Source organism: Protopterus annectens, chromosome 8.part0, assembly GCF_019279795.1.
Source record: "Protopterus annectens isolate FY-2018-M chromosome 8.part0, PAN1.0, whole genome shotgun sequence".
Lineage (NCBI taxonomy): Eukaryota > Metazoa > Chordata > Ceratodontiformes > Protopteridae > Protopterus > Protopterus annectens.
The window spans coordinates 1229417334-1229443898 of NC_056741.1; the positions used below are offsets into that span (position 1 = coordinate 1229417334).

The window sequence follows — 26565 nt, forward strand, 5'->3', positions numbered from 1 at the left end:
CTTGCGCTGAGGGAGAAGGAGGAAATCCCTAAGCCTCTTTTTTTGATTCTGAGAAGTCTTGACTCTCCCAGTGAAAATGCTCCCTCAAAGTATGCAAGGTTTCCCCAAATGAATAATCCTCAGGAGGAGATGCAGATGGAATAGACTCCTCAGCATCAGAATCCTCATAGGGAGGTAAAGATAATTTCTGATCAGAAGAGTAATCAGAAGAAATAGAAACCTGATCTGAAGATTCATAGTCAGTGTCCTGCCTAGGCCTATCTGGAGAGGGATGGGTACCCCTGATCAAGGTAATAAGGTCTTCAGCCATTTTGATCATCTGTTTTTTTAGGCATAGATGCCTGTGCACATGGGTCAGGCGTTTTTTTAGTTTAAGAAGGTGTCTTTGCCTTTGGTTTCGCAGCTTTTGTCGGTTTGGTATAAAAATGTTGAGGTCTGAATACACCCTCAGAAGCCGGTGCCTGCTCAGCGGCTCCGGACCCATCCGAGGGAGATACATCCGTCGATCCAATACCTTGAGTATCTTGCGGCATGCTGGACTCCACATGGGTGTCGGTAGAGGCCTGCAACTCGAAGGTAGCGGGTATCAGGGGCTGCAAAAGCACCTCACTGAGTACTGGAAAACCGGCGACTGGCTTAGGAGAAGCTTTGTCGGATTTGGATCTCGACTGCCTTTCTCTGTCCTTTTCTTTGTGTTTTTTTATGCACTCCGGCAGTCTGATTGCTAACCGATGACATCTCTGGGTAGTTAAATCTGTTTCCAAAATACTTAGATGCAAAAATATACCGCCGATTAATACTGCATTGGTTAAATCTAGCACAAAACTGACAGCTAGGCACTTTGTGATCAGGGCCTATGCAAGGAATACAGTATAAATGGAAATCCTTATGAGGTATTTGCTTCTCACAAGAAATACAATTATTAACTTTTTCTGACATCGGTAAAAAGCAAGAAAAAAGTTTCCCCAACGGGGTACTTAGCTTTATTGAAGACTTCAGTTCTGAAACTCAAACGCGAATATTTCAGTAGTCGGCCGACCGGCACTTGCAAAATGCTTCTGCTTCGGGCACCGCACAGCAAACTAAAGAAAATGGTGTCGGCTGCATGTTTTATACCCCTGACGACCTGATGTCATGGAAGAGAAGACAGCAACCGACACAGGACCCAAGACTTTGGAATTCAAGCCGACTGAGGGCAACCTGCCAGCAGGTTACCCAAATGTAATTACTGCGACAATGAAACACGAAGAACATCCAGAAAGGGCACCCTGAAAGAATAGTTGTGTAAACTCTTATAACTGCAGATGTCATTCTCTTCTATATACTACCGTATTCATAAAGTGCAGTTGTGTATACTTACCATAAATGTAGATGTAGAGTGTATTCAATGTTGCAGTCATCACACTTGGGTTATCTGCCTGCATGTAGCCCTCAGTCGGCCCGAATACCAGAGTATTGGGATTTCTGCATCGGATGCAGTCGCCTCATCCATGACATCAGGGGTATAAAACATGCAGCTAACACTATTACGTCAGTTTTTCTTGCCCCAGATGTCAGGAGCCCCCAAAACAGGAAGCAATCAAATGATGTGGAACACCTCCATTACAAAGTAAATACCATTTCCAAAAGATATGGCCAAAAAAGAGGATAGGTAGAAGGTATAAAGATGGGGGGGGGGACCAGGACTGCAACAGTGAATACACTCGAACATCTACATTTATGTTAAGTGTACACAACTGTACTATGTTCTTAGTGTTTCACTGTTGCAGTCATCACACTTGGGTTGATTCCCAGAGCTGAGGAAGGGTGGAGGCAGTCAAGAAGTAGTAGGGCTGGCTAGCAGGCCTTTTAAGACTGCTGTGGCAAATCCAGCTCTGGATTTATAAAAGTTAGGCAAGTGGTAACGATTGGTAAAGGTGTGTACAGAACTCCAGGTTGCAGCTTCCAGGATATCCCTGGTAGGGACTCCCCTGAGAAAAGCTATAGAGGTTGAGGTAGCCCTAGTGGAATGAGGCCTGATCCCCATGTGGGGTAGGATTTCCATGGTGTTTGTAGAAGAAATGGATGCAGTGTGCTATCAATTTAGAAATGGTTTATTTTGAAATGGCCTTGCCCTCTTGCCCCTGTAGCAAAGCTGACTAGCAGCTGGTCAGATTTTCTGAAAGGTTTAGTCCTGTCAAGGTAGAACCTGAGCTGTCTGTGCACGTCCAAAGAGTGCAGGATCCTTGCCCCTTTATTCTGACGATTAGGAAAAAAGGTTGGCAAATGGATGGATTAGTTTAACGCTACACTGGATACCACCTTGGGCATAAAAGATGGGTTAGTCCTGAGGGAAACCCTGTCTGCATGGAAGATAATGCAAGGGTTCCACAGCCATAAGGGCCTGTAACTCGGACACTCTTCTTGCTTAAGTGATGGTTAGCAGTAAAGGCTGTTTTCCAAGACAGGAATTTTAACTCTGCTGTAGCAGCAGGCTCAGAAGGGGGAAATGTGAGCTTCTCTAGTACAAAGTTAAGTTCCCACGCAGGAGTGGGAGCTCTCCTTGGAGGTCTTAAATTGCTGGCTCCTCTCAGGAACTGTTTGATCAGAGTGTGAGAGAAGAGGGGTGGATAGTAATGTAATGAGCTGAAATGGCAGAGGCATGAATCTTAACTTATGAGAAGGATAGGCCTTTGTGGAGCAGCTCTGCTAGGTAGTCTAGAATTTGAGGCAAGGAGGGCACGGCTGTGTCCTTCCCTTTAGACTGGCTCCAAGAATAGTATCTATTCCACTTTTCTGAATAGGATTTCCTAGTACTGGGCCTCCTGGCCTCAAGGAGAACATCCAGCACCTGTTTACTGAGGGTTGCGGTGATGTATTCAGGGAATAAGCCAGGCTGCCAGGTTCAGGGTTTGCAGCTGAGGATGTAAAATCTGTCCCTTCTGCTGGGACAGCAGAGAGGGGGTCTGATGTAGGTGCCAAGGTGGCACTGCTGTCAAACTGAGTAGGAGTGGGTACCAGTGCTGGCATGGCCAGTCTGGTGCAATAAGGATTGTCCTTGGCCTGTCCTGTTTGATCCCGAGGAGTACTTTTGGAAGGAGCAGCAAAGGGGGAAAGGCATAGATTGAGAGGTTTTCCCATGTGAAGGATAGGGCATCCACTTTCCGAGCTTGGCTGTGAAGAATTCTGGTGCACAATTTGTTTAGTTAATGGTTTTGGGGGGATGCAAAGAGGTCCACCTCTGGTGTCCCCCACCTGTGTATTAGAAGTTTGAATGAGTTTGGCTCCAGTTTCCACTCATGTGGGTCCATTAGATTTCTGCTTAAGTTGTCTGCCAGTGAGTTTTGTTTGCCTGGCAGGAACTGAGCTTGCAGGTGCACTTGGTTGCTTAAGGCTGTGTTCCACAGAGCCATGGCTAACCTGCAGAGTGGGTAGTAGTGATTTCCCCCCTGCTTGTTTCTGTACCACATTAACTGTGGTGGTCTGTCTTCCTCAGTACAGCTAACATTTCTTTTTGATTGATATGCAGGTGAATTTGTCCTGGGGTCCATTTGCCTTGAATGCATTTGCCTGCCATGTGAGCCACCCATGCATAGTCTGATGTGTCTGTTGTCAGAGTGTGGATGGTGGGGGGTTGTGAGAAAGGGAGTCCCTTGTTGTGGTTACAAGCCTCTACCCACCAAAGGAACTCTGTCCTTAGGCAAGGATTGATAGGAATCACTGTTTCCCGGTCCGGGGAATGTTGACACCAGAGACTTTTTAAGTACCACTGAAGTTACCTCGTATGCAGTCTTGCATATGGAATCAGCAGAATACATGAGGCCATGAACCCTAGGGCTTCCAGTATTTTTCTTGCAAATAGCTGGGTTTGGGTGGCCAGTAGTTTGAAATAAGTTGTTAAATAAACCTGCTTTTCTGGAGTGAGCAATGTCATCTGGGAAGTTGTGTTCAAGCTTGCTCCCAGGAATACAATCTTTTGGCTGGGTAGCAGATGCGATTTTTTTTCACTGATGGTATACCCCAGAGATGTTAGGAGTATCTTTACAAATGTCAGGTGCTGAAGTAGCCATTCCTGACTGTCCTCCTGAAGCAAGCAATCATCCAAATATGGGTAAATTTGTATATTTCTCTGTCTGCAGTAAGCAATGGCTGGAGCCAGGCACTTTGTGAATACCCTGAGTGCCGAAAACCACAGTCTTCAGGAACAGTTGAAACACTAACGCCACAGCAGTATATACGTGGTTTTCTGCCTTTGTGGTTATTCTTGTTTCTGAATAAAAAAGTGTATTTAAGGTTTCCGATCATCTTTATTTGGATCCTCCTGGCAAGCCAAGGGATTGGTTTTGGTCTAAGTTGGGCTTGCTTCTTCCATCGTACTTTTGGTTTAAGATTTTACATAACTATTCCATATCCTTCTATTCATATGCTGCAGTATGCATAACATGAGGGAGAGTGCCAAAGCTGATGCAGAGGAAGAAATGGGTGGAGGAACAGAAGCATTTTCCCCAAAACAATACAGAACAGCTCTGGCAAACTCACCCCTGGATCTGGAGATGAAATCTAGTTCATAGTGTTTAGTGAATGTATGAACACAAGACCAGGTAGCTGCCTTAAGGACAGAGCAAGTGTCTAAGCCTTTAAAGAAGGCTCCAGAAGAGGACACCGTCCTAGTGGAATGCGCCATCACAGGATAAGAAAGACTCTTTCCACTGGCTAAATAACAGAAAGAAATAGCTACAGAAATTCAAGAGGAGATAGTCTGTTTGGAAATAGGTTGACCCAGGGCCCTTGGGTGATGAGACAAACAGGCATTCAGACTTACGGATAGCACTGGTTTTGTTCAGGTAGTATCTGAGATGCCTGCGCATGTCTAAAGTGTGTGGAATCCTCTCACCTGAGGATTGGGTGGGGGTGGAAGGTTGATAGACTGACAGAGATAACTCATTAACCATCTTGGGAATAAAGGAGGGGTTAATGTGTAGAGAGACCCTATTCCTGAGGAAGACTGAAAGGGGAGGCAGATATCAGAGCTTGTAACTCAAGAAACCCTTCTGGCATAAGTAATTACCATGAAAACTGTTTCCCAGATGCAATGTTGTAAGAGAAGAGGAATGTGCTGACTCAAATGGAACCAAAGTAAGTTTCTCCAAAACTGAACTGAGATCCCAAGGAGGAGGAGGAACTTGTTTCCCTGGTTGTCTGATGTGAAGGACACCTTTTAAGAACAGTTTAACTTCCAACCTAGAAGCTAAAAGTGGAGACATAAGCAGACATGCAGAGATAGCAGAAATATGGGCTTTAACTTAAGAGTAATACAGCTCACTGCATCAATTCACACAGATAGGACAAAACCACTGGGACCTCTAGTAACAGTGATTGTAAATCCTTTTTGAGACACTAGAGGGGGAAAAACTCTTCCATTTGGAAATGTAGGATTTCCTAGTTATGGGTTTCCCAGCCTCCTACAAAACTTGAAGTATGTCCTCTGAAAAAGGCATCTGAAGGGAATCAAAACCTTATCACCCACAGAGTCAGGTTCAGAGTTGACATCTGTGGATGTACTAGGGTTCCTTTTGCCCTGTGTGAGTAGGTCCATCCTGTAGGGTAACTTGTGGCGACTGCCCTTGGCTAAATGCAGAAAGTGGGGGAATTAATGCAGTCTTGGCCAAAAGGGGGCACCAGCAAGATTTCTGGTTGTTCCTGCTGGATTTTCAGCAGGACTTTCAGAGAAGTGTGCGCGCGCGTGGGGGGGGGGGGGGGGGGGGTCCATACAAAAAAAGAAGTTATGTCTTACCATAATGTTCCATCTGTGTTGTTCATCTTCTTTCATTCATCACCGATGGGTTCGGTTCCGTGCCCTCAGAACAGAGTCGGCCTATTACCAAGCTTGCACCAGCCAAAAAAAACACTCGAGCCAAGTCTCTACTCAGAATGCCCTTCTCCCTGTTACCTCATATCGAGTTTGCTAAGAAAGGAAGTAAAGCCATGGCCACTTCTACAGAAGTACCCTAGTGCACCACTTAGACTCAAAGCATCCCCCAAGAGCCTTTGGGGGGGGGGGGGAGGTGGGAAGTGATGAATGAAAGAAGATGAACACAGATGGAACGTTATGGTAAGACATAACTTCTTTATCTGATGTTGATCTTTTTCTCATTCATCAATGATGGGACAGAATCCCAAGCTACCTTGAGGTCCATGGGTGGCCCTTATGAAAGAACATTCTTGAGTTCCATTGAGCCAAAGGCAGCTCTCTCTCCCTGGAGACCAGGTCCAATTTGTAATGATTGATAAAGGTATGAGGCTTAGCCCAAGTAGCTGCTTCACAGATGCCATCCATGGATGCCTTGGAATGGAATACTATAGAAGCTGCCATAGATCTAGTGGAGTGGGCTTTAACTTTTGGCATAGATTAATTATGGAGGGAATAGGTGACACGTATGCAGTCTCTTAGCCATCTTGATAATGTAACCTTGGAAACAGCTTCTCCCATTTTGGGTCCCGAAAAGGAGATGAAAAGCTGTTCAGACTTATGGATAGGATTTGGTCCTGTCTAGGTAAAATCTTAACTGTCTATGTACGTCTAAGGTGTGAAGGCAATACTCTCCTCTATTGGCAAAATTTGGAAAAAACATTGGTAGATCAATGGACTGGTTAGAGAATTCAGAAACAACTTTGGGAAGAAAGGATGGGTTCATCCGAAGTGACACACTGTCTTTATGAAATACCAGGTAGGACCTCTTGATACTCAATGCCTGCAGCTCCGAAACTCTTCTGGCAGAGGTAATGGCTACCAGGAACAAAGATTTCCAAGACAAAAATTTTATGTCATACTTAGCAGCAGGCTCAAAGTGCTTTTGAGTAAAGGACTGGAGGACTAAAGTGAGGTTCCATGGTTCTACGGGCTGACAGGAGGCCTGAGATGAGAGGTCCCTTTGAGGAAAGCCCTGCAGAGGCGTAAAGAGATGAGGGGTGCCATCTATACCATTGTGGAAATTGGAAATTGCAGCTAGTATTGAAGCACTGCAGTAACCGGAGCCAAATATGGGTCTAGCATGTTATCCTTGGACCAAATGGAAAACCTTTTCCATTTATTCTGATATAGTCTTCTGGTGGAGGTTTGTGAGAGGTCAGAATGATGTCTCGAACAGGTGAGGAGAGATTAGCTTGCCTGGCGACTAGCGGAAGTGGAGAAACCAAGCTGTCAGCTTGAGAGTGGACAGGTTCGGGTGACAACCCCTGGGGAGTGAGTGATCAGATCTGGTAGAGGGTCCAGAATCCACGGCGGGTACACCAGGTGAGGCCGGAGAAAGGGGAACCAAACTTGTCGAGGCCAGAATGGAGCTATGAGAATCACCTTGCATCTTAACCAAAGAGCTTTCTTTAGAAATTGTGGGATCAGAGGAATGGGAGGATAGGCTAGAGAAGTCCCGTGGGCCAATCGTGGATCAGAGGGTGTCTTGATGACTCCCCCTCCGGGGGAAGTAGGGCAAAGTAGCTACTGCACTTGGTGTTTGATGGGGAGGCAAAAAGATCACAGCAAGGCTGGCCTCAGTGGCTGAAGATTACAGACGCCACAACGGGGTTGAGGGACTACTCGTGGGGGATGAGGATGAATCTGCTCAATTCGTCCGCAATCATGTTGGAGCTCCCGCGGGATATGCGTTGCTAACAGAAAGCAGTTGGAAGCTATCGCCCACAGCCAAATTCTCATGGCTTGTCGACATAGGGGGTAGGACTTGGTTGCTCCTTGCTTATTGATGTACCAGACCTCTGACACACTGACTGAATTGCAATTGTCCTAGAGGGGAGAGCCGAATGGAATGCCTGCAACATTAACAGCATGGCTCACAGTTCCAGAATACTGATATGCAGGTGGGCCTCTTGAGGTGGACCAAGTGCCTTGGACAGCCTTTCCCTGGAAATGGCCCACCCACTTGATCAGGGAAGCATCCATGGTCACAATGGCTGTGGGCTGGGAGGGTTGAAATGGGGGGGGGGCTCCAAAGATCTACATCTGGCCTCATCCACCAAAGCAGGTCCTGCTAGCAGGAGTTGGTTATTCGAATCTTGAAATCCAGGGGATGACAGTTTGGGAACCAATGACACAGGAGGAGCCACTGCAGAATTCACATCTGTAGCTTTGCTAGAGGCAGTACTGGAACTGACGCAGCCATAGAATCTAGGGGTTGAAGATCTTCCCTTGCAGAGGCTTATGTTTGAGAAAGAATCGCTTGGATTTAAAGCCTCAGTCGATGGAGTCTGTGAAGAGGGAGTGACACCAGACAGGACTGAGTATAGAACACTACTCCAATGAACTCTATTTGTTGTGCAAGGATTCTACCAATGTATCGTTATTCCCAACAATTTTGCCAGACAGTATGTTGTGTGCAGTTACCAGAAGATGCTCGATGAGCCAGTTGTCTAGATATGTAAACACCCGGAATCCTTTTAGTCTCAAGTGAGCAGTTACCACTGCCATGCATTTCATGAACACTCTGGGGGCTGTAGAGAGACCGAATGGCAGGGCATGGAATTGGTAATGACTGGCTCCTAGCCTGAAGCGAAGCAGACTCCTGGAGTGTTTGTCCATCTTGCTGTGGTAATGAGCATCCCAGAGATCTATAGAGCACATCCAATCGCCTTCTCTTAAAAAGGGAAGGATGGACTGAACCGTGACCATCTGGAATTTGGTGTGGGTGACAGCCTTGTTTAAGCTGGTGAGATCCAAAACGGGTCTCCAGTCCCATCTTTTTTGGCACCAAAAAGAATCTAGAGTAAAATCCGGATCCACGCTGGTCTGGAGGGACTGCTTGGATGACTTTGAGACAGCTTTATAATCCCTAACGCTGCTTCTTCCCTTTGACTGGGTGGAACGTCGGGAAGTTTTCTTGGAAATTTTGGCTGACAAGAAATGGGAATGTTGCAACCTCTGGTGAAAATATTCCGCACCCAACAATCGGTGGTGATAGATTGTCAGGCAGCTTGGTGCAGAGAAAAACGACCCATGTCTGCTTCCAGAGGTAAGCAACTGGGTTGCCCCTCAGGAGCACGGATAAGGCTGTCCAGAGGAGGAATCCCTGGAACCTTGGTTGCGAGGACCCCCTCTGCCTCTATAGGGGCATCTTCCAGAATTGTCTGCCTCAGAGTATTACCATGTGCACACGAAAAGGACCCTAAGATTTCTTATGCCACATTTTATCCACGGCAGACAGGGTTTTTCTGTCTTGCTCGCACCTGGCTAGCATGTCCTTCACGTTGGAGCCAAAAATTGATGAAGCTTCGATGGGAGCATTTAGAAAGGAAGACTTGAAGGGATCTGCGAGGTCACAAATGGGAATCCATGCATGATGCCTCATAATGCCTGAACCTGCTGCTCTAGCCGCCCCTTCTGTCGCATGTGAGAGCAGGCTCATGGATGAGCTGGATACAGATTCCAGGGTTGCTAGCTGCGGGGCCACTTTGTCGCTGACCTCGTCAGACAACGGACCTGCTAGTGTCCCAGAGAGTTTGGAGATCAAGTTCCTCTGGAGGCTTGTAAAATGTGCCAAATAATTCAGGGATCATACAGCAAAGATCCCTAATGCAAAAACTCATTCCCCAAGTCTGTCCACCATCCGGGACTCCCTGTTGGGAGGGTGGACAGCGGGACTTCCCTCAGCAAAGTCCTTTTTCGTGGCCACCCCCACCACCATAGCATCAACTGGTAACCTTCTGGACCAGTGCAGATTCTCCACGGGAGGGGAAGAATTTTGTCTGGTCTCCGAGGGATTGCCACAATGGAATCAGGGTTCTTCCATAAACACTGCATAAAAAGCTTGTCGTCAGGCGGGGTCACCCAAGAGGTAGGACGGGCACAAAAAGCCTGCAGGAACACAGACTCCTCAGATGAAGAGTTGGAGGGCTTCCAGTCACCTTTCTGTTTTAACATCTCAAAAATGTCTTCGAAGGAGACATCATCCGGAGGTGACCGTGGGGACCCTTCACCGTCATTGTAATTCGTGTCTTCCGTTAAGGACTCCTCAGGCGAGTCCATGTGCTTCCTCCTTGCACATCTTCTTTTGAGGGGGCTCCTCAGTGGGGATGTCTGAGGAGGACTCGGAAGTGTGGGAAGCCTGAACAGGGGTGCCCTGTGGCTTTTCTGTCCAGTGTCCATGGGGGTGGTCTGTGACAGCTGTAGCTCGGGGGGGGGGGGTGAAAATGGGGTTCTGATATCAAAGGAGTGCTGCCAGAAGCAAGAGTCCTCTTCATCGCGTGAAAGGCAAGCCTGCCCGAAGAGGGGTGGGAGCCCGGAACATAGAAAGGCAATCTTGGGACCAGGGTCACACCCCACCCCCCGGACGAAGCCTCAAGCAGGATCAGCACAGACACAGCCAACAGCACCGAGGAGAAAGTCAGCACCGTACCCCAGGCTGACGCACCCGTCCCCCAATCCCCAGACTGAGGAAGGACCGGTTCGGTGGGAACCAAAGACAAAAAGTACAAACTCGGAGCCGGAGTGAGATGCACCATAGGCGCCGAGGTGATGGGTTCCAAGAAGGATGTCAGAGCAGAAGGCTTTGGAACAGAGATGGTCGGAGTGTAAGATGGAGTCCGTGGATAAGGCAATCTAAGTCCTGTAGGTGGATGCGTTTAAGAAAGTGAGGGAATCCCCGTGACTACCAACAGCAGGTCCACAAGACGCACCACATTGTGTTCCGAAAGGCTCCTGGTGGATCTAGTGGATACTCCAGGTGGAGAGTCAGGATGTTCGAGAAATGGGCTATATGCTTGGCCCAGAAACAGGTCTACGGAGGGGGAGTATCGGGCCACTGGTGCAAGGACTGCCAGCACCAAAGTCTCTAGTTTCGACACCGGAAGCAAAGGGGTCAGGATCCAGTGAGGTCGGTACAACAATCGGAGCTGAAACACAGTTGGTTCCAAAATGGAAACTGATGTCGAAGGTGTGCCCTGAGCCAAAGTAGCTACAGGTGCCGAAGTCGAAATAGGTGTAGTAAGATCTATAATCTGTGCCGGAGGCAGGACATGTGCCAAAACAGGCATCGATATTGAAGGTTTGGAGACGGCTGGAGCCGAGGAAGGCGAAGCCGAAGAGGCAGATTTATGCTCAGATAATGACTTGGGGACCTTAGCTTTCCCAGGTTTGCTATGATCACCTGATGGTGAACGAACAGAATGGGATTTCTTTTTGTCCTTAGAAGGAGGGGTTGGAGACCTCCATCGCAGAAATGACCTCTGAGAAGGGAGATCTGAGTAACCCTTCAGAATGAATTTATTTTTGCGCTCATTAAGAGTGCGTTGACTGAAGCTTTGACAAATATCACATGGAGGCTGCACCGAAAGGTGGGCCACTCCCAAACAGTATACAAAGTCATCATGCAAATCACTGTTAGGTAACTTGCCCTTACAAGAAGTACAATGCTTAAAGCCTGAAGTACCCTTATTATCAGACATCTTGGTAGAAAAGGACACCACAACCAACTGTATAATCCAACAATAATGAAGTCAACTCCGTTCAAAACATCACAAGAAAAAAAAAATCACAAGAAAATCACCAATATAATATAAAGTATGAAGAGAAGAAAGGGAAACACCTGAAAAAAGATAAAAGCTTGCAGGTTAAGCAAGAGAAAACAATACCAGCTATGGTATTGAAGAAATACCACAAGGGTAAGAGAAAAGGCCATGCCAACAATGGTACCTGAAGTTTACTAATGGTAGAGTAGAAAAAACAAGGTTAGACTGAAGAAAAGACACTAGCAATGCTAAAGGTTTGGTAAAATCTGAAGATATTCAACAATTTTACAAAAAATATCAAAAAAGATTTCACTTAGCTGAGAGCTCGGCTGAAATACGGCTTTACAGCTACACGGCAAATGAGATCTGAGGTAACAGGGAGAAGGGCATTCTGGGTAGAGACTTAGCTTGAGAGTTTTTTTGGCTGGCACAAGCTGGGTAATAGGCTGACTCGGTTCAGAGGGCTCGGAACCGAACCCATCAGTGATGAAGGGAAAGATCATCATCAAATCAGATGTTTTCCAAACAGCAGCTTGTCCTTTGAAGAAAATGATCTAGGTAATAGTATGTGCGGCTAACCTCGAATCTGTAGAATGCCTTGACAGGGGCTAAGCATTTTATAAATACCCTTGGCGCTGTTGAAAGACTGAAGGGCCAGCAGAAAATGAAACTGTAAAGCAAGGCACAAAATAATATTTTCTATGACTTGGATGAATGGGAATATGAACATAAGCATCTCTGAAGTCTAGGGCCAACAGCAAAGCTTACGGAAGAAACATTGCAAGAAGAGCTTGAAGAGACAACTGCCTGAATGAGTTGAATTTTGGTATTCCAGAATGGACCACTTGTACTCTTAAATTTTCTTGGAACTAGGAACAGTCTTGAATTAGAATCTTTATTTACTGGTGTTCAGGTAACTATTCTAAAGTTCTCTGCTGATACAACTCCTGCAGTACTGGCCAAGCCAGGAGTTCAGTTTGGAGGCACTTGTGGAATTCCAGAATGGGACTCAGGGAGGTATCTAGTTAATGTGTACTCCTCTTTTTTTTTTTTAATATATCAACCACCACCAATCTCTGTCAGAAGTCATCACTTACCCAAAAGGACAGGAACTGAGAATGTTTCCCTGAAAGAATGGAAAGAGTGGGTTTAAGTGGAGGGGAGATGAAAAGAGGACACGATAGTCACAAGCTGGGATATTGTTACTAAAGGAACCTTTAGGTCCTCTGAAAACTGTTTTGAGCTTTTCTTGGAATTTCTTTCTTTTTTTTTGAGAATTTACACTTTTGTTGGGTTTTTTTGGTGCTTGCAAAAAATTGTCCTGCTTTGGAAGAGTGGTTCTTTTGGAAATTCTGGCACTGGTGAAAAAAACAAATAAAACTGCTTAATGTTTTGCATTTTACCTCTTCCTCATAAGTTTCTAAACATTTCAGTGGCAGCTGGACCAAAACAGTTACCTCTGTCTGATGGCGCATCTAATGGCTCAGTCTCATCTTCTGGCAGGGACTGCAGATGTAACCAAGGGCACAGCCTTAAACTAGAACCAGTAGCTGCAGTCCTAGATGAACATCACTAGCATAACATTTTACAGAATGCCTTGCTACCAAAGTTGCAGCCTGCAGACAAAAGAGAAAATTTAATGTCCGAATTAGGAAAATCGGAGATTTAACTTAGTCATACCATCTAAAAGGCTCTGAAGTAACACGATGTCCATAAGCAGTTAGTTATGCTCTGAAGAAAATGTGCCCACAAAAGCAGCTCCTCCAGCAGGTGAGAAGTCTGTGGCACATGTTTTAATTCTGTCTTGTGTTTACAAAATCTGACAGTGTCAGTGAACTTGAAAACAGACAGACATGTCACACCTCAGATGTAAACGAATTAGGCACTTTGTATAATGGTTGGCCAGTGGAATCTGTTTTCCACAGGTGCACTTAGATGGCAATGACACTGTAAATGAAACCAGGCAGAGGCCTGCAAAAATAAAATAAAAAAAAAAACAAAACAGGGCAGCACTAATCTTACTACAGCAAAAGCAACAGCAAACACCTACAACTAAAACCAACAGAGGAAAAAAGATGGAATTTACAGATTTCTTTCACCTATATTTAAAACTGCTGGAAAAAATATCAGAATCAAAACAGAAACACAGGGCCACCCAACATGTACAAGAAGCTGTGGGAAAGAAATTGAGTGGTGGGAAGTTCTACATGCTATGCAGTCCATGCAACTGCAGTACAAGTCCTTGTAGTTCTGCAGCCAGAGCTGTACAATATAAGATCAACATACAGACCAACAAACTAGCATATTTTACTCAATGCTCATTAGCACCACCAGTGACTACATGACCATCATAAAAGGCAGATATAATGATGGTTGACAGTGTAGAATAAAGCAATCCCTGTCACAGTGAAATATTACATTTGTATGAACACAGATGAGTGGATCTCTTCCCAATATTAGAATGGAGTTGCAATAAGAGTGACTGCTTGCCCTAAACCCTTACCCTACTCCAGCAAAACTTGTCCTGTCAACTAATAAGACATCACCAAGAGATGGAAACTGCAAGACAGGGGTCAAACTCATCAGCATACAGACAAGGGGAGCAAATGGGATTAGCAGAGATGGAGGTTTAGTAGTGCAGGGACACTGAAATACATAAAAATAGGACAAGTGTCGGGCAAAATGGAATGATCAGCACTAGCTAGTGGAAAATATAAATTAGTTTAAGTAATCAGTCAAAATGTACATTTTGCTCTCACCTTAAAGTAATCAAGGAACTGTCTGAGTGTCATTTCATCTCCACTAGGTGATATTCCTTTCACTTCAAACCGATCCCAAAGTGTCCATTCCTCGTCATAATACTGCAAAACAAAGAAACCGATGAACCCTTTTTTCTATGTTTCAGCCTTTACCATAAATGCATCGACTCATTCACTATCACTTCTCATCTATCTTCAAGAGAATTCACTGCACCTCAAACACTTGGAAATCAAACAGGAATACTCTAAGAATATTAGCATTTCTACAACTGAAAGTTTCTGATGCAGATTTCTGCCAAAAAAAAAATTCTTCCTACAGGGAAGAAAATTAAAAAAAACTAACACACACAACTTTAAACAATGCCAGCCCACAGGTATAGAGCTTCGCTTCCACCTCAGATGCTACCAATCTAGGCACAGCAACTGCTCCATGAAGAGGGATATGAAAAAATAAGGAAAGTAGAGTATGAGGATTGGGCAACGCTGAGTTAGTTCCTATAGACAAAAAAAAAAAAAGAAGTTATGTCCCTACCATAACGTTCCATGTGAGTTGTTCATCTCGCCTTTTGTTTTTACACGTGGGTCGGAGCCGATCCCTCGGCTCCGAATCAGCCGCTTTTCAAGCTCAGACTCTCAGAGAAGCTAGAGACCTAGTGTATATCCCATGATGCTCTACTGTACATCCCCAGATCTAGTGTGCTGCAACCAAGATAGCCTACCGACGGAATAAGACTATGGAGTCTACCTGCTTAGATAATTATAACAGTAAAAGGAAACAAGAAGAGTAGGAATGTAATAACAGACGGACAACTGAACCAATCCTCCAAGGCAACCATCTCCTCAACTGGAGGGGGAAGGTGGGCGGGAATGTAAGAACAAAAGGCGAGATGAACAACTCACATGGAACGTTATGGTAAGGACATAACTTTTATGTGAAGTTCTATCTCGCCGTTTTGTTCTTACACGTGGGTAGCTTCCCAAGCACCCCAACCCTGGATGGCTGATGGGAGAACATTCCTGAGCACAGTGGAACCAAACGTTGCCCTTTCCCTGGAGGTCCTATCCACTTTGTAATAAGTAATAAACGTCTGAGGTTTTGACCATGTGGGAGCTGCACAGATGGTATCTAAAGGCAAGCGAGCTGCATGAGCCAATGACGTAGAAACAGCTCATGTAGAGTGGGCTTTGATGTTAGTTTCTAATCGTTGATTCGTGGAAGCATAAATGAATCTGATGCAGTCAGACAGCCACTTGGATAGTGTGGTTTATGACCCTGCGAAACCTTTCTTATTGTCTGCATAAGAAACGAAGAGTTGATCCGATTGTCTGAAATCCTTCGTTCTATCTAGATAGAACCTCAGTTGTCTATGTACATCAAGCTTGTGTAACATATATTCCATTTTGTTGGTATGGTGCTTGAAGAAGGTTGGGAGCTCAATGGACTGATTTAATTTATTTTCTGAAGCGATCTTGGGAAGAAAGGTAGGATTAGTCCTGAGGGATACCCTATCAGGGTGAAAAATCAAGTATGGGGGTTTGGAAGACAAGGCCTGAAGTTTGGAGACCCTACTTGCAGATGTCATGGCTACCAGGAATAAAGTTTTCCAAGACAAAAACTTTAAATGGCGAGATGAAGCAGGTTCAAAGGGGGCGAGCATAAGTTGGGATAAAATTAGAAGTTATGTACATACCATAACGTTCCATGTTAGTTGTCTTCTCTCGCCTTCTTTCTTGCTGGATAGCTCCGACTCGGCACTTACTAAGCTCGAGAACTCATTTTACCAGCTCGAGGCAACCCTATATCCCATGATGCAAGGCGTGACTACCTCAGATCTCGTTTGGTAGCTAGAAGAAAACCCTGCCAAAAAAACACTTCTTCCCCAGGAAGAAGATTACTAAATGTAGGAGAAACTAGGCCGATAGCCACTAACAATAATGACTCTTCCTACTGGGAACTCTTGGAAAGAGTGACAACACCCCCAACAAAAGGAAGGTACAACCTCAAGATCAGTCCAGGCCAGGGGGAAGGAAGGACGCAAGAAAGAAGGCGAGAGAAGACAACTAACATGGAACGTTATGGTATGTACATAACTTCTAAATGTTAAGTTGTCAAACTCGCCTTCATTCTTGCTGGATGGGACCGCGTCCCTAGCACCTCTATCCTGGGTGGCTCAATGGAACAGACTCCTGAGAACTGTGGAACCAAACCCAGCCCTGTCCCTGGAGGCCAAGTCCAATTTGTAATGAGAGACAAAGGTGAGAGGAGTGGCCCAAGTGGCTGATGCACAAATGGTGTCAATAGGTAGCCTATCCTGAAAAGCTGTGGATGTGGACAGGCTCCTGGTAGAATGTGCTTTTGGTTTTGAGGACAGTTGCTTGCCTCTAAGATGATAAACATAAGAAATGATAGAAGACAGCCATCTGGATAAGGTCACTTTAGAGACTGGGAGACCTTTTCTGTTCTCTGCATAAGAAAAGAATAGTTGATCAGATTTTCTGAATTGTTTAGTTCTGTCCAAATAATATCTGAGTTGACGATGGACATCTAAGCAATGAAGTTTTTGTTCAGCTTTGTCTGAATAATTAGGGAAAAAAATGGCAAATCAATAGATTAAGATTCGTCTGGGAAGCAACTTTGGGCAAAAAAGATGGATTAGGTCTTAAAGATACCCTATCTTTGTGAAAAACCAAGTAAGGGGAACGGACACAGAGGGCTTGAAGTTCAGAAACCCTTCTAGCTGAAGTAACAGCCACCAAGAAAATTGTTTTCCAGGAAAGAAACTTTAAGGAGCATGTAGCAGCCGGTTCAAAGAAGGGGGGGGGGGGGTAGAATCAAGGATGCCTGCATTAAGTTCAAATCCCATTGCGGAGGAGGATCTCTGATTGGAGGCTTCAGGAGAAATATACCTCTGAGAAAGGCTTTGCAAAGCTTGTGGGACATTATGTTTTGATCCGCTAAACCAACATGAAAATTTGAGATTGCTGCCAATTGGACTTTAACTGTAGAAGAAAAAGACCCTGATTGAAAAATCTCTGCTAAGAAGTCCAAAACTGAATGCACTGGAGCAGTAAAGGGATCTATGTGTTTAGACTTTGCCCAGAAAGAAAAACGTTTCCACTTACTAGCATAAATCTTTCTAGTGGAAGACTTTAGAGAAGCTACTATGATATTCCTAACGGGGTTAGAGATCATAGGAAGCCTGGCTAAGGAAGGAAGTGGAGCAACCAAGCAGTGAGGTTGAGAGAATGAATGGCCCGGTGCGGCTGACCCGACTGGTGGGTCAGAAGATCTGGAACTGGGTCCAGATGCCAATGCTGCGCCAGGAGATGACGATGCAGGGTCGGAAACCAAATTTGTCGAGGCCAGTAAGGGGCAATGAGGATCAACTTGGCTCTCAATACGGTAGCTTTCTGAATAACTTGTGGTATCAGTGGAAACGGAGGAAAGGCATACAGAAGTCCCCGGGGCCAATCCTGGGTTAGAGAGTCTCTTGGGGAATGGCCTGGTAGAGGAAAGAGGGTGAAGAAGTCCGGGCATTTGCTGTTTTGGGGTGTAGCAAAAAGGTCGCAGGAAGGGAAGCCCCACTTCTGAAAAATCTCGTCCACTACTGATTGCTTGAGAGACCACTCGTGTGGCATGAGAATAGCTCTGCTCAGTCTGTCCGCTAAGAGGTTGGATCTCCCGGGATATGCGTTGCTATCAGAAACCGATGAGAGGAGATTGCCCATTGCCAAAGTCTGAGAGCTTCTCGACACAGTGGGTAGGACCTGGTCCCACCCTGCTTGTTGATATACCAGACTACAGACATGTTGTCCGTCTGAACTGCAATAGTCCCTAAGGGAAGAAAGTCACTGAGGGCTTGCAACGTTAAAAGCACTGCTCTCATCTCTAGGACATTTATGTGCAGATGGTATTCTATGGGTTGCCAAGTCCCATGGACCATCCTGCCCTGATAATGCCCCCCCGATCAGAGAGGCATCCGAAGTGACTGTGGCAACCGGAACTGGGGGAACAAACAGTCGGCCCTGATGGAGCAGAGGAGAAGACATCCACCAGGTTAGATGACTCTTGCACGACTGCGTGACAAAAATCTCGTGACTCATGGGGAGCTGCTGGAATGACCACTGAGTGAACAACATCCACTGCAGAAGACGCATGTGGAAGCGGGCTAATGGCAGTAGAACAATGGCCGCAGCCATAAGACCCAGAACCTTCAGGACAAATTTGGCTCTGATCTTCTTGCTGAGTAATATGATCCAAACATACTTCTGAATGTCCACAATTCTTTGTTTTGTGAGTCTGGCTGACATACTGACAGTGTTTAATTCTGCGCCTATAAAGGTAATAGATTGGCAAGGCGACAGAGAAGATTTTTCGAAGTTTATTGAAATCCCCAATTGTTTGCAGGTTTGCAGAGTGTAGTCGCTGGCCTTGAGAAGTTGAAGCCTGGTGGTGGTGGAGAGGAGCCAGTCGTCTAGATACGGAAACACCTGGAATCCTTGACGTCTCAGATGAGCCGTAACCACTGCCATACATTTGGTAAACACTCTGGGGGCTGTAGTGAGGCCAAAGGGCAGGGCTCTGAATAGAAAATGACTGGACCCCAGCCGAAAGCGGAGAAACATTCTGGAGCGCCTGTGAATCTTTATATGATAGTACGTATCTTGAAGGTCTATTGAGCACATCCAGTTGTCCTTGCCCAAAAAGGGTAGAATGGACTGAAGTGTGACCATCCGGAACCTTGCCTTCTTGACAAACTTGTTTAGTTTGCTGAGGTCTAAAATTGGTCTCCAATCTCCCGTCCTTTTGGGGACCAAAAAGAATCGAGTAGATGCCGGATCCTACTTGGTCTGCTGACACTATTTGGACGGCTCTTTTTGCTAGGAGCTTTGATACCTCCTGCTTTGCCAATTCCCTTAGACCGGGTGAGACGTCTGGAAGGGAAGGATGAGGAACGGGATACCTCTCGAAAGGGATATTGTAGCCCTCGGATATGATCGACTGTACCCATTTGTCTTGAGAGAGAGAACGCCAGGCTATTGGGTACAGCGACAATCTTCCCCCGACTGCCTCCAAGGGTGGGCAGTCGGGCAACACCTCAGGGATGCTGGAAGGGTTTATCAGGGAGAGTCTCCCTGCTACCCTGATTCTGCGGACCCCCTCTGCCCCTTGGGCGGCGCCTATTGTTATTATTACCCCCTCTGCCTTTGGGGGTAAACTGACCACGTGTGTCCAGCGTGACTCCTTGAGATTTACGGAACCACATTTTCCCTCCCTTCTGACCCTTTGGATAGGGTCTTGAAGGGGTGGAGAATGGACTCCACGCAGAAAGGGTCTTGCCGTCTTGTTCACACCTGGTCAATGTATCCTTCACCTGAGGCCCGAACAAAGCCGAACCGTCAAAGGGGGTATTGGTGAAGGACGCCTTAAAGGGGTCTGCAAAATTACAAAGCCGCATCCAGGCCTGACGCCTAAGTGCCACTCCTGTGCCTGCGGCCCTACTCGCCCCATTGGCTGCATAAGAAATGAGCCGCATGGAGGATTTGGTCAAAGAAATGAGGATTCCTAGCTGTGAGGCAATCTTATCCTGAGCCCCAGTCGCCGAAGGATCCTGAACCACTTCACCTAGTTCCTTGAGAATGTCTCTCTGAAGTCTGGTAAAGTGACAAAGGTAGTTCAGCGAACGCATAGCAAAGGTCGCTGAAGAAAACATCCGCTTGCCGTACCTATCCATGGTCCTAGAATCCTTATTAGGAGGATGGACAGGCACAGAAGGATCAGCAAGTTCCTTCTTGGTGGCCGCCGCCACCACCATAGCATCAACAGGGACGCCCTTAGAAAGAAACTGTTTGTCTGCAGGGGCTGTAATAAATTTGGAGGGCCACCTAGGAACTGGTTCCACAGAATCCGGGGCTGCCCACGCCTTCCGAGCCACTACTTGCATGAGTGGGTCGAAAGGCGGAGACACCCAGGAGGTGGAGGGTCGAGATCCAAAAGCCTCCAGGTATACCGACATCCTCGGAAGGGTCAATGGAAGGCCAGTTCCCCCTCTGCTTAAGGAGTTCCAGGATGTCTGAAAAAGAGACATCCTCAGAGGGGGACCGTGGGGAACCCTCCGACTCATCTAAGTCGGTATCTGATGTAGTAGACTCAGGGGAGTCTGTGTGCTTCCTCTTACAAGTCCTCTTACGCGGGGGGCTCTGCTGCGGGATCAGGAGAAACCTCGGAAGAGGAAGTTATTCCCAATGGGGAAACCTGGGGCGATGGATCTCTGGGTCCGGGAGCAAGAGACTGGCAAGAGACATCAACAGGCACCGAAGATGGAGGAGCTAAAAGGAATAGACCGTTGACCTAGCTCAGGGGCTAGGACACTCATCACCTAGAAGGCTCCTCTCCCCTGGAGGCCAGAAGAATCCCGCTCCGAAGAAACAGGAATCCCCTGCCCCACCGAAAGAGAAGGCTCCGAAGCCGATGTCGGTGCCGAGCTAACCAATGCCGAAGCTCCAAGAGGGAGAGCAGGGTCGGACAAGGGTCCGATGCCACTCGCCCCCTCGGAGCAGACAAGGGAGACTCGACGACCGGATCCCTCCAAAGAAGGTCTCATGGAGGAGATCGGAGCCGAAGACGTTGGAGCCGAAAGGGGCAGTATCGGCTCCGGTGCACCCACGGTCACCGTTCCAAGAAGCTCCGGCTCCGAACTCTGAAGGAGAGTCGGAGGAAGAAGTTCAGGGGGATGAGAAATAGACGTCTGTTGAGACGGGCTATGGAGCATTTGGGCTAGTGCCTGTGACTTCAACAGTCCGCTTACCACCCTCTCTAAATCGTGGTCTGACAGCCTGGAAGATCTTGAAGATCGGCTCCGATGGCTCCGCTCCGACAAAAGAGGAGATCCCGGAGCCGAACGAATCGACTCCAGGGAAGGAGACAGAGATCTCTTACTGGATGGAGCCATCGGAGCCGACAACCCCTCGGTTCCAGACTGAGCCGAAGACTTATCGGCTCCAATACTGGATAAAGACACGTCGGCTCCGGCCGGAGCCGACAAGGTAATGGGTATCTGTGTGTCGGAGCCAGACGGAGCCGACAACAACTTCCAAAGTGGAAAGATCGGCTCTGGCCAGAGCCAATCTCGACTCCGAAGGAGTCGGAGCCACAGCCGAAGGCTTGGACACTACAGCCTGGGCTTTAGATGGCTTAGAGGGTTTAACCGACCCAGCCTTGGTCGGAGAACCCTCTGGCTTTAATAAGCCACGAAGAATTAATTTGTTTCTTCGTTCCTGCAGGACTCTCTGGCTAAAGGAGTGACAAATGGCACAGGAGTCCTGCAGGTGTAGAGGCCCCAGGCAGTACACACGAAGTGTGACCGTCTGTCAGAGACATTTTCTGACAGCACGAGTCACACTTCTTGAAGCCTGAGACCTTCACTTCCTTAGACATAATTATGTCCACAAATGCACAAACACACAACAGTCACACAGTTAACCCCCAAAAAACAGACAACACACAACCTAACAGGAATTAACTGAGAGGGAGGTTTAAGGCCTGAAGAAAGGAATAAATCCTAACGTAAAGAAAGGGAAATATAGGGTAGAGATTAACTATTAGTATCAAATATACTCAAAGGAAAAATAGGAGCTAAGGGAGAAAAAACCCTGACTAAACTTCACAAATTGAATATTTACCTGAGCTGGTAAAAAAAAAAAAGAGACCTCTTCGCGAAGCGGCAAACGAGATCTGAGGTAGTCACGCCTTGCATCATGGGATATAGGGTTGCCTCGAGCTGGTAAAATGAGTTCTCGAGCTTAGCAAGTGCCGAGTCGGAGCCGAACCCATCCAGCAAGAATGAAGGCGAGTTTGATAACTTAACATCCAGATTCAAATTCCAGGGGTAGACAAGATGCCTAATAGGTGGCCTGAGGTGGTGGGTTCCTTTTAAGAATGCTTTACATAGTCTGTGTGACAATGTTGGAGCCGTTAAAGCCTACATGGAAGTTTGAGATAGCAGCCAATTGAACTCTAATGGTGGCAGCAGCCACGCCATCATGGAACAAGTAAGACAAGAACTCTAAGATGGTATGGACAGGTGCTACATAAGGGTCAGTGTCATGTTGAGAAGCCCAGTGAACAAACCGTTTCCATTTGCTATTATATAGTTTCCTGGTGGATAGTTTATGAGAGGAAACTATAATGTGTTGGACCGCAGCAGACAAATCTTGTGACCTGGCTAATGTGGGAATTGGAGCAGCCAAGCTATCAGTTTTAGAGAAGTGAGAGAGGGATGGAGAACTCCCAATGAATGAGTCAGAAGATCCGGCACTGGGTCCAGAATCCATGGTTCTTCCAGTTGATACTTCCACAGGAAGGGAAACCAAATCTGTCGAGGCCAAGACGGGGCTATCAAGATCACAGTCTCTCCCAGACTTTTGGCTTTCAGCATGAATTTGGGAATTAGGGGTATTGGCGGAAAGGCATATAGGAGGCCTGGGGGTCAATCATGTAAGAGAGCTTCCCTGGTGGGGGATAAAGGGAAAAGTAGCTGCTGCATTTGGCATTCATCGGAGATGCAAACAGGTCACAGCAAGGCTGGCCCCATCTGCGGAAAATGTTGTCTGCTACCTGTTGTTTGAGACCACTCGTGGGGCAAAAGCATGGCTCTGCTTAGTTTGTCTGCCATCACGTTGGATGACCCCGGGATGTGCGTTGCTATCATAAAGCGTCTGGTGGACACAGCACATTGCCAAATCCTTAAGGCCTCCCGGCATAAAGGGTATGATCTGGTTCCCCCTTGTTTGTTGATGTACCAGACAACCGACATGTCCGTCTGGATAGCAATTGTGCCTGGAGGAAGAGAGTCGTGAAAGTGTTGCAACGCTAGGAACACCGCTCTCAGCTCTAGGACATTTAAATGCAAGTGTGTTTCTATGATTGACCAAGTGCCTTGGACAGTCTTTCCCTGAAATAGCCCCCCCCCCACCCATTCAGGGAAGCATCCGTGGTCACTGTGGCTGTGGGTTGGGGAAGAATGAAGGGACGACCCATTATCACTTGGTCGCTCTTCAACCACCAGCTGAGATCCTTCTTGCAAAGATTGGTTAACCTGATCTCGTGAGACATGGGTAGTTGTTGGTAAGACCATTGTGCAAAGAGTAACCACTGGAGTATTCGCATGTTCATGCGGCCTAACGGGACTGCTATCAATGTGGCTGCCATGGTTCCTAACAGTTGTAGAATCTGGGACGCTGGTGCTTTGTTGCGGGCTAAGAGACTGGATACTTGATTTTTTAGAGTTATGATTCTTGATTGGGGCAACCTGATTCTTGCATTGACAATATCCAGTTCTGCCCATATAAATGTAATATGCTGCGAGGGCGATAACGCAGATTTTTCGAAGTTTAGGGTTATGCCAAACTGGGAACAAAGGTCTTTGGTGGTGTAGACTCTTGTTTGGATTAGTTGATGCCTGGAGGTGGCGGTGAGGAGCCAGTCGTCCAGATATGGAAACACTCGGAATCCCAACCGTCTCAGGTGAGCCGTGACCACTGCCACACATTTGGTGAACACCCTGGGGGCTGTGGTGAGGCCAAAGGGCAGGGCTCTGAATTGGTAATGACTGGCTCCCAGCCGTAAATGCAAGTGATCTCTGGATGATCTATCCATTCTGATGTGGCAGTAAGCATCCTTAAGATCTATAGAGCATATCCAATCGCCCGTTGATAAGAATGGGAGAATCGACTGCAGCGTGACCATCCGGAATTTTTCCTTCTTGACGAAGATGTTGAGTTTGCTGAGGTCTAGTATGGGCCTCCAAGTCCACTGTTTTCTTTGGAACTAAAAAGAACCTTGAGTAAGTTCCGGATCCTATTTGGTCCTCCTGGACTGGCTGGATGACTCTTGTCTAGCAGCTTTTCAATTTCTACGGCTGCTAATTTTCTCAGACTGGGTGGTACGTCTGGGATCCTTGTACCTATAGGTGGGGTTTTTATAAAGGGGATGCAATAACCTCTGGTAATGACGCTTTTTACCCAAGAGTCCGTTGTAATGTTTAGCCAGGTGTCTGGGTATAAAGCCAAGCGACCCCTGATTGCCTCCAGAGTAAGACAGCCGGGCTTCCTTTCAGGAACGCTGATAGGACTTACCAGAGAACTGGTCCCTGCCGCCCTGGTTCTGCGGACCGCCTCTGCCATTTGGATGGCGTCTTCCATTTCTGCCCCCTCCTCTGTCTCTAGAAGGGGTATCAGTAGATGTGTTTTGGAAAGCTCCTTGAGGTTTTCGGAACCACATTTTTCCACTTCGTTGCCCTTTGGGGTACAGTCTGGTTGGAGTGGAAAAACGGACCCCTACAGCAGAGTCTTTCCTTCCTGTTCACACCTAGTAAGTGTCTCCTTAACTTTGGGTCCAAACAAGGCGGACCTGTCGAATGGAGTATTGACAAATGAAGATGTAAAAGCTTCCGCAAAGACGCATCCAGGATTGCCTCCGAAGAGCTATCGCTGAGCCTGCTGCCCTACTCGATCCATCGGCCGCATATGAAATGAGGCGCATGGATGAGTTTACTATTGAATTGAGGGTGTTCAGTTGTGCAGTTACCTTTTCCGAGACTACATCAGCTGTATTACCCTGAAGAGTATCTCCCAGCTCTTTTAGGAGATCTCGAAGGCGGGTAAAATGTGTCAGGTAGTTGAGCGACCTCATGGAAAATGCCGCAGAACTAAATATGCGTTTCCCATATCTGTCCATCATCCTAGAATCTCTATTAGGAGGATGGACAGCCGAAGAGGTTTCCGACATCTTTCTTGGTGGCTGCCGCCACCACCATGGCATCAACTGGGACTCCTTTTGTAAGAAAAGCCTTGTCGGTGGGGGAAGTAATAAATTTATTGGGCCTCCGTGGGACCGGTTCAACTGAGTCAGGGGATTCCTACACCCTTCGAGCAACCAGTTCCATCAGCTCATCGAAGGGTGGAGTAACCCAGGAGGTGGATGGTTGAGATCCGAAGGTCTTCATGAGAACCGACTCATCCTCAAAAGAGGCAAGGGACTGCCAATCACCCCTCTGCCTTAAGATTTCCAATATGTCTACGAAGGAGACATCTTCTGAGGGGGACCGTGAGGACCCTTCTGATTCCTCCAAGTCGGTATCCGATGTTAGAGATTCCTGTGGGGAATCCAAGTGCCTCCTCTTGCACAATCTCTTCCTTAGGGACTTCATGGGGGCATCCAGTGAAGTTCCCAGAGAGGAGGGGTCACCCAATGGGGATACCGGAGGCCCTGGATCTTGACGCTTTGTGGGGATCTGCGGGGAAGAGGTAGAACAAGGCCCCTTTGGGGAAGGTGAAGACGGATCCGAGGAAGTAGTGGTCTTGGCAGCCATGACCTTCCTCATGGCATCGAAGGCACCAGAATCCCGGTCCGAGAAGTCAGTCAGCTACGAAGAGACCGGCAGCTCTCCCCGGACCGAGACCCAACGCTCCAATCCAGAGGACGGAGTCGAGGCCACCCGCGCCAAAGCCCCAAGTGGAAGAGTCGGAACCGAAGTATCGGTTCGTCTCTTCACCCCGGAGCCGGCGAGGGACTGTCGGCCCAGAGATTCCTCGGTCAGAACCAAGGAGATCAAGGTTGATGGAGCCGAGGGAGGAGGATCAAACCTCGGCTCTAAGGGTTTTACCAATATCGGTTCTGTCTGACCTGGCTCCGAACGCTCGATTGGCTTTGGAGGAGGAGGTGGAGAAGCCAAGGGGGGCATTTCAGGCTTCGAAGCAGAGTGGCTCGAAGCAGATAGCATTTTGACCAGGGCCGGGTTCTCCAAGAGGCTCTTAACCACTTGGTCCAGATACACATCGGAAAGCCTGGAAGAATGAGTCGAGGGATGGGTCGAAGGGGCCTAAGATGGAACCGATTTAAGGACTGGAGACTGAGGAGTCTCCAATATCGGTTCCACAACTGGACCCTGAGGCAAGGACTCGATACACGGCTCCAAGGACTGTGGAGCCGATGCACGGACCATGCTTGAGGAACTCGGAGCCGATGACTTGGGCTCAGAGGATCCTTTGGAAGACTTCGACCCCTTTGAAGCCTTGGAAGAGGTGTCAGCCTTATCTAAAGAAGCCTGAAATTCAGGTTTTAGGAGTCCTCTATCCAATTTCCTGCGCCTTTCCAGGAGGACCCTGGCGCTAAAGGAATGGCAGATAGAGCTCACCTCTTGTAGGTGTACCAAGCCTAAGCAGTAGACGCAGGTGGAGTGATTGTCTGCAACAGACATTTTCTGACCCCACACACATTTTAAACCCTGATTTTTGTTTTTCAGACATGGTT

At 47.2% G+C, this 26565-nt stretch overlaps 1 protein-coding gene across 1 annotated transcript in view; it reads right to left on the reverse strand.

Moving 5' to 3' along the window:
• UBA1 (ubiquitin like modifier activating enzyme 1) overlaps positions 1–26565 on the reverse strand; it is a 2903587-nt gene that overhangs the window by 148839 nt on the left and 2728183 nt on the right. Inside the window, exon 33 of the mRNA XM_044080725.1 lies at positions 14253–14354. Coding sequence (XP_043936660.1) covers positions 14253–14354 — 102 coding nt within the window. The remainder of the gene's footprint in view (positions 1–14252; positions 14355–26565) is intronic.